Source organism: Larus michahellis, chromosome 8 (genome assembly GCF_964199755.1).
Source record: "Larus michahellis chromosome 8, bLarMic1.1, whole genome shotgun sequence".
Lineage (NCBI taxonomy): Eukaryota > Metazoa > Chordata > Aves > Charadriiformes > Laridae > Larus > Larus michahellis.
The window spans coordinates 26,047,209-26,055,195 of record NC_133903.1 but is presented as its reverse complement, the minus strand read 5'-3'; the positions used below and the strand labels follow the sequence as shown (position 1 = coordinate 26,055,195).

At 52.0% G+C, this 7,987-nt stretch overlaps 1 protein-coding gene across 1 annotated transcript; it reads right to left on the bottom strand.

Annotated features, from left to right (window-relative positions):
* Window positions 1-1,969: 1,969 nt before the first annotated feature.
* On the bottom strand, window positions 1,970-6,620 carry FASLG (Fas ligand). Its single transcript, XM_074597694.1, has 4 exons — window positions 6,140-6,620; window positions 5,718-5,763; window positions 3,804-3,857; window positions 1,970-3,360 (listed from the first exon to the last, which is right to left on the bottom strand). The coding sequence occupies exons 1-4, from the start codon at window positions 6,587-6,589 to the stop codon at window positions 2,966-2,968; spliced, it is 945 nt and encodes a 314-aa protein (XP_074453795.1). The 5' UTR covers window positions 6,590-6,620; the 3' UTR covers window positions 1,970-2,965.
* Window positions 6,621-7,987: the final 1,367 nt, after the last annotated feature.

Here is a 7,987-nt window from a genome sequence, read left to right as displayed (position 1 = left end):
ATGGTAACAATAAGTGCTTCGCTAAATGAACGGCTCATTAGCTAAAGAGATTACTTTAGTGGCACAAGCAGTCTATGAATTACTCTTTGTGGTTTGAAATTGTATAATCGTGTCACAACCCTACTTTGAATCTTTATTTAGAGCCCACAAACTAAGTAGCAGGTTCACTTTGGGCAGTTTAGAGTGATATTTGAGAAAGGGATGGTGACGCAGAAACGTGTCTTACTGGCAGCCGCGCCGCTGACTCAACACAGTCACAGCCGCAAGCCTAGCAGCACCTAGCTTTAAGGATAAGCCAGCCATGTCCACCTCAGGAAATCCCAGCACTATCTATAACACGAATGTCCATGCCACTGCACTACTGTCTCCAAAACATGGGGGTCTGCATTGTCTTTAGCATTTCAGATTTAAAGCAAAACAACAAACCGAACAGCCTCCTCCTGATGTGCAGCAATAGCAACTGCCGCATCTTGCCCCAGAGCTGACAACATTCGCAGTCGTAGAATCACAGAATGGTTCGGGTTGGAGGAGACCTTAAAGATCACCCAGTTCCAACCCCCTGCCCGGGGACACCTCCCACTAGACCAGGCAGCTCAAAGCCCCATCCAGCCTGGCCTTGAACACCTCCAGGGATGGGGAAGTCCAGATGAGTTCCTGTCTGCTGCCTTACAGAAACCTTTGGGGGCTTTCCAGCCCTTCACCACCACAGTGCTAGCAGAGAGCAGAACCTCAGCCTGCCTTTCCTCTGGGCACCGAATGCCCTGGCTCTCTCCAAGCTCCTCGCCTGTGAGGAAAGGAAGCGTGCGATGTGCTCAGCGAGTTTTGCTACAGAAACAGCTGCAAGCTTGCAGGCATGTGTACGTACAGATGCCCGCTCACCACTTGGATGCCCGATCCCTAGGAAAGCAACACAGGACATACAGCAATCGGAAGAGGGTAGGCAACTTCCAGCCTTTCCTGGCGGGCCTGGATACAACACCTCCATCCCTGCGCTATGTGGTTTGCCCCTCTGATGCTAGGAGGGGGTGGGGACAGTGAGAAAGCATTTATCAAGCAAAAAGGTCCCTAAACTTTGACATCTGAGGCATTTTCCATCCTGAGAGATGCAGTGGAAATATCTGAGTGCAGCAACAGCCGTATGAGCAGGGAGGTGCGGCATTCACTTCATGCTGGTGGCACCAATAGCCAGTCCACTTGCAAGTTTCGAAGAAATAGGTTTCCCTGAAGCAAGCAGCAGCAAACCACAGGCCACACACCACCAAGCCGAGAGCAGCACCGTGGAAAAGGAAATAAATGCTGCAGGCTGCCCAAAGAGCCACTGTGACAGACATCAGAGCTGCAAGAAGCCCGGACCACAGGCAAAAATGATGATGCACCACAGTCACAAAAAAAAAACAAACGTGGAAAACCGTGCCACTGCCTGGTGGAAATCTGGCAGACAGCCCCAGGGTTAACCCGTGCAGGCGAAGAGTTCCATGGACCAGATACCAGAGTAAGCCAAAGGGTGGTGGTTTTTTTAACACCAAAACGCCACTTCCTTTCCTTGCCCTTCAGACTGCCATGTGGGAAGTGCTGCTGGGGCCAGAGGGCACACGTAGGAGCGCGACACCTTTAGGGACAACAGCACTTCTGCTCAGCAGCAAGTGTCTGGCTCTACTCAAGCTCAAGCCTGTGTTTTGAGATCAGTTCCCTTCCTGATGGCCAAAGAGGGTTTGGGATGCCTGGTCTGTGCTGCCCGCACCACACCTCCCTGGTCCCCACATCCTGATGTTTCAATGCTGGAGCCCCAAACCTCCATGGCAGGGACCCTCTACCCCACCAAGCAGACAACAAAGTGGGGTTAGGCTCCCAGATTTCTGCCATGCTGCTGGAGAAGGAGCAGGGTGCTGGCCCCTGATCACAGACGCCTCCAGGGCTTTGTCCATTGCAGAAGCCTGCGGCCCCAAATGAGGAGAAGAGAGTGCCAATTACTACAAAAATATACCTTTATTTACCATCTGTGTTTTGCTCATAAAATATCCCATGACAACGGGGGCAGCTGAAGCCATATCGTTGATGGTGGCCAGCACACGCCCGCCTGCACCATGCAGGGAGTGGGAGGACCAGGTCTCCATGGGGGACCTTGATGTGTCAAAAGGGCAGGAAGGGAATTGGAGACGCTGCTTTCATCTCAGGCCCCACTGTCCTCCATCGCCTTGTTGTTCAGGTCCTGTCAGCAGAACACATGGCCTTCCCACCAACCCCACAACCACGGCACAGTCGTGGTTTCTCTCCAGGGTCAGGACCCCCTTTTCAGGGCATTGCTGCTTCTGGCATATTCCTTGCAAGGCAGTCAGGATGAGTTAAATAAAGGGACTGGGGGACATTTTCAGGGATGGGAACAGTTGATAACTTAACGCAAAATAAACATATCACCAGCTCGTGGGCCGGTGCCTGTGCCCAGGCATGTGCCTGGCCATGGCTTGGGGCGGGTAGCTGAGGTCTCCTTGCTTCTTGTTCGCACATCACTGCCTGTGGCATGGCGTGGCACGGCTCAGACACCCGCAGGCCTGGCTCGAGGAGCCTCCTCCACACCTGCCAGCTGTCCCTGCACACCTGCTGGCCCAAGCTCACCAGGGCTGTGACACCATGCCCCTGGCACCAGCGTCTTCTCAGGTAGCAAGTAGTGAGTTTCAATGGGATCTTCGGCGCACTACGTTTTGAGTTTGTTGGGTTTTTTTGGAGGGGGAAATTGTGCCGTTCTCTTCAGGTTGATGCAGAACAGCCCTGGTGCTTCCCAGAGGTCTGCTTTGAAGCCTTTACCAGTTGCTTGAGCCCTCTCTCGCTGAAGGCCAAAAAGTGGTTTCTTGGTGGGCTTCATGGTACAAGACCCTGGCTTGGCCACTGCCACTTAGGCAGCTCTCACCCTTCACGTACACATAGTGTGTGTGTGCAGGGCTGCTGGCCACATTCTAAGCAGCTCCATTTAAAGCTTAAATAAGCCAAAGAAGGTCTTGGATTCCTCAAAATTAACCAGAGCAATTTTGGAGACGTTGACATGCAAACTGTCCATCTTCCTGAGCTGGAATAAAGCCCCCAGGTAGCTTTTCCGGGCCCACGTTTTCTGACTCGTACAGTAGTTGATGCATTTGTCCTCCATCAGCACGTAGCTCCCCGGTGAGGTGGGGTTTTTCTTGTAGACGATATGGGTCAACACCTGGCTGCTGCAGACACTGCCACGGAAGAGCACATTGGAGTACACGAAGTACAGGCCAGTCTCATTGATGACCAGGCCTTGATCGCGGTACTGGATGCCATTGGTGAAGGCATGGCCGGAGATGGGTTCCCACTCCAAAGGGAGGTCCTGCTGGGCAGGGTTCCCTGGAAGCCGAAACAAGAGAAACAGTGTGGTAAGTACAAGCCGTTGTGTGTTTTTTTCCTCAAGTCACACCTCATGTCACAAAAAGTCGACTGTTCTTCAAGCCCTTGTCTGCAGCATGGAAAGTCTGGCTCGATCTCACGCAGGTGGGAGCTCTCACCATCACCTCGCTCAGTGCCAGCTGCTTCTGACAGCTTTCTGCCCCACATATCCTGCGTACAAACCAAAAACCAAACCCCAAAAAACAGAGCCCTCAGTGAAAAGCATAAAAGAGGGGAATACTTTAGCCGTGGGGTAACTTTCTGCTGTCAGAGCACACGTTACCAAAGGAAAATAGGAAAGCCTGTTGTGAGCTCCTCACAACTACAACCGTGCCACCCTCTCAACCCCAACCACGTCTGCCCTATCCCCGGCTCCCACATCTCGCTGGCCCCTGAGCACATACCTGTTAAGTGCGCCGCCTTCCTCGCTTCCTTTTTCATTGACTGCTCCTTCTGCCCTGCACAAAAATAGGGAAGACATTAGCAATGTCCTCCGTGGAGAAACCAGCCCAGAGAGCAGAAGGGAGCCAACCACAAAGCTGAAATGGGGCAGATTCAGAGCAGCACAGGGCACATAAGCACCACGGCTCAGCGCAGCGACGAAGGGAGGTGCTCGGGCAAACAACGCAGGGCAAGAAAAGGAGTTAAAAAGGAAGAGTTGCAGTAAAGGATCCAGATGTGATCAAAAGCAAGGGGAAAGAGCAAGGAGAGATTTCACCTTAAAATGGCTCATTTGGTGAGCTCAAGCAGAGGCCTCTCACTCAGGGTGTAGGGGAGGGACAATATTTCCCCTTTACCCAGCATCTCTGGCCCATGCCAAGGTGACTGCTCATGTCCTGTCATAGATGAGCCTGTTCTATTGCCACCTTCCAGTCCAGCACTGCCGAGGGCAGACGTACCCATGGCAGTGGACTTCTGTCTGCTGAGTACCAAGTATCTCTGCTGATCAGAGAAGACACTTGAGACATCCTACACACCATCCTGGCCAGGCAGACCTTGTCCTCAGAGAGGCAGAGCACAGCTGGGAAAACTCTGCCTTCCCTGGAGGGCTCAGTACCCCTTGGAGAGATGGGCCAGTTACAGTGACTCAGTATTTGGATCCCACCCCACTCCATCCTTCCTTTCTTCTCAGCATCTACTTCCAAGCATTACCTTCTCAAATTTTAGAAACGGCCTTTTCTTTTCTCAAGCCAATTAAATGTTCCTCTCCTCTACCCTTCTCTTTTACGCTATTTCCCTGTCTTGCTTTATTTATCCACCCCCCTCAAGAAATTCAGGGGGACTATTTAAGGCTTCTGTTCAGCTACTGCTAAAGCAGCTTGTGATCAGAGCACTGAGCATCCACCTAAAGTGACGGTTCCCGCTCCCCTAAGCAAAAGATTACAAAATCTATTGATGTGGGAGTTCGTGGGAAGCAGGACTGCCCTTTCCAGAAAGTTTTGCTAATTCCAACTTTGCTCTCACTCCCTTATTAGAACAAACTTGAAATGAAATTAACTTTCCCTACTAACAAAAATCCTCAAGGGAAAAATAAAACACTTTCCAGATCCCGCAAAAAATTGTCAACGGAGCTGAAACTTTCCTTCTGACTTGGCCATCTTTAAAAAGGGATATCCTCACTGATGACATTAACATGGAATGTAAGAGTAAAATAATAGTTTGGAAGTTCAAAATATGATTTTTTTAATTTTTCCATTCAGATTGAAACTCTCTGGTTTTTTCCTAGATGAAATTTAAAAAAATTGGCAGGTTCTTGTGGAAAGTTTCAGTTTCACTGAAATGACATTTCTAAAAGAAAAAAAAACCACCCACATATCATCAGGCTTTTCTCAACTACCTTTGGTTGTGGTGAGACTTTGTACCAAAAGAATTTAGGAAAAGGTTGCGCTCTCAAGGGTGCGAGTGAATCCCCCACCCTCAAAGAAAACGAAACCCGCTGCATCCTCCCAAAAATCTTAACAGATTAAGGAGAGAAAGAAGTAACACGTGCAGCGCCCACCTCCGTTCTCCTGCTTCTGTCCATGTTGTTGCTATGTATTAGGACAGACAGAAATTCACATTGACAGCAGAGTACCCCGTGCGCCATCCCAGGACCCGTGGCTGACACCTCTAAGCACCCCAGCAGGTGGAGTGCAGGACCCCATCCCCACACCCTAGAGATAAAGCTCTTCTTCCAGCCAAGCAAGTGAAATCAGCACTTTCAGAGCATGGAGCTGCGACCCTGCCTTTGCCCCCTGAGGAGGAGACAGAAGAGTTTGACAGGAGCGTTCAACACACGCTGACACAAAGGAGTTCCTCCTCAACCTCCATCGACTCACCTATGAGTTTCTCCAAAGCTGGAGGGATGTGTTCAGTGCTGGTGGACTGTAAAAAGAGAAGAGCAGCACACTGTCTTAGCAGAGTGAGACCATAAGGGCATCATCTAAAGCAGCCAAAGACTATCTTTGAGAGTGACTAATTCTGGGTGCTCATGGGGAGCTGCAAAGTACTAAGAAATCTACAGGGAGAGAGACCTTGCAGCACTCAGAAACATGAAGACATCCAGATCTAGCAGTCACCAATAGAGCAGCCCCCCACAGTAATAAGCAACCAGTTACGCTGGTGTAGCAGACAGTTCAATGCCACCAGCCTGCCCCTTGGGGTGTTTTGCACCACCTGAGCATCTCAGACCCAATTTTAAGTTTTTCTTCCCCCCGCCCTGCTCCCCCATAGCCCCTGTGACCAGCCAGGTGGACCTCACCTCTCTAAGTTCAGCCAGTTGCTTCTCCAGGTGGAAAATCTGAAACATGCTCAGCCCCACTCCAGTGAGGGCCAGCAGGATCAGCAAGGAGATCACCAGGAAGCCGACGCTCCTCCTTTCCCTGTTGTTATCCCTTGGCTTTCTCCTCCGGTCAGGCACTGGTGGTGGGAAAGGAGTGCCGGGGGGCGCCGGGGGGCAGGAAGTACTTGTGTTGGCACAGCCGTCCACCCAAAAGATCTGGGGGTACACATAGTTCAAGTTCCGCTGCATGGCCGGGAGCGGGATGGGCTGGACGTGCTTGGTGTGATCTTCCATGTGGCAGCCAAAAACTGCCGGGGCTGTCCCAGACTGAGCCCTGGGGGAAGACCCAGCTCTGCCTTTATACGCCTGCATCGCTCCGGCAGCGAACACCCAGCTCAGATGCTGCAACTCTATGAAAGCCTCAAGCATCAACAGCAAACCCCAAAGAGCTTCCGCCCTCGGCTGCGAGTTCAGGGCACCCGTCTGCTCCTCCCACGCCGAGGCAGCACGCACACCAGCGGGACCAGCCCAGCGGCAGACTGTGCTCGCACAAAACCACGCTCGTCGGCCGGGCTCGGGAAGCAGGTAGACTCCGCGGCGAAGCGCTTGTGGGGCACGCGAGGGCTTTGTTGCCAGTCGAGGGGCTGAGTAATCAGCCCAGTGCACACCCACCAGCCAACCACCCTTTCCAGCAGCCCACTCGGGCAGATGCAGCTGCTTTTCCACTGCGGTGTCCTGGACCACAAGCAGAGCGAAAGGAATGATAAAACCTCTGGTGTCCTGCAGAAGAGGGGAGGAGTCCTCAGCTCTTTATCTCTTCTCGGCAAAAGGATGAAGACCGGATCCCAAGTGTAGCTGTAGGTGCTGGGTAATTGCCTCATTTCACAGAATCATAGAATGGTTTGGGTTGGAAGGGACCTTAGAGATCACCTAGTTCCAACCCCCAGGAACAAATTAACGCAGGGCAAATTACTTACTGCTGCCTGTTGCGCATCCCACCTTTTCCTTGGCTGCTCCACAAGGCATGGATCCCGAGTCACAGAACACTGGTCACAGACACCATCCCACTGGGGTAAAACCCAAGCTAACCGAGAAGAGGCTGGGAGGACATTGTCCACACTGTGGCCTCAGCAGAGCCGCCCCAGCGTTAACAGCCCAAGTAGAGCCCACTCAGTGGACTGCCATGACCCACACCAAATCACTGCAGGGCACTGGCCAGGCTGAACCAGCAGCATGCTGTAAGGTGGGAAATGCACAGCACCTTGGGCCACAAGCGGGCTCTTCTGGCAGCTTCTGCTGCCCCTCTTACCTTAGCAAATACCATCTCCAGTCCTACAGTCCTCTTCCAGTCCCTGAAGGGGGCCTACAGGAAGGATGGGGAGGGACTCTGGATCAGGGAGTGGAGCGATAGGACGAGGGGTAACATTTTTAAACTGAAAGAGGGGAAATTTAGATTAGATATTAGGAAGAAATTCTTTCCTGTGAGGGTGGTGAGGCACTGGAACAGGTTGCCCAGGGAAGCTGTGGCTGCCCCATCCCTGAAGGTGTTCAAGGCCAGGCTGGATGGGGCTTTGAGCAGCCTGGTCTGGTGGGAGGTGTCCCTGCCCAGGGCAGGGGGGTGGGACTAAATGATTTAAAAGGTCCCTTCCAACTGTAACCATTCTATGATTCTAACCTGAAGAAGCCTTAGAAAGGTAAGGACTTTTTTATCATCTCTTCAGGACAACGCTGAGCACTGCAGCAGGACCTAACGTGGCTGCCTAACTCGTGATTAAAGCCTGGGGTAGACACTGTGCTACTCATCCTGGTAGAATTTCTCTTGCCTTC

Excerpts from the sequence above, each read along its gene's own strand:
- FASLG (XM_074597694.1), bottom strand. The coding sequence starts at position 6,589 with ATGCTTGAGGCTTTCATAGAGTTGCAGCATCTGAGCTGGGTGTTCGCT. Across the intron at positions 3,858-5,717 it reads AGCTTTGGAGAAACTCATAG|GGCAGAAGGAGCAGTCAATG; the intron begins GTGAGTCGATGG and ends ATTTTTGTGCAG. Across the intron at positions 3,361-3,803 it reads GAAGGCGGCGCACTTAACAG|GGAACCCTGCCCAGCAGGAC; the intron begins GTATGTGCTCAG and ends TTCGGCTTCCAG.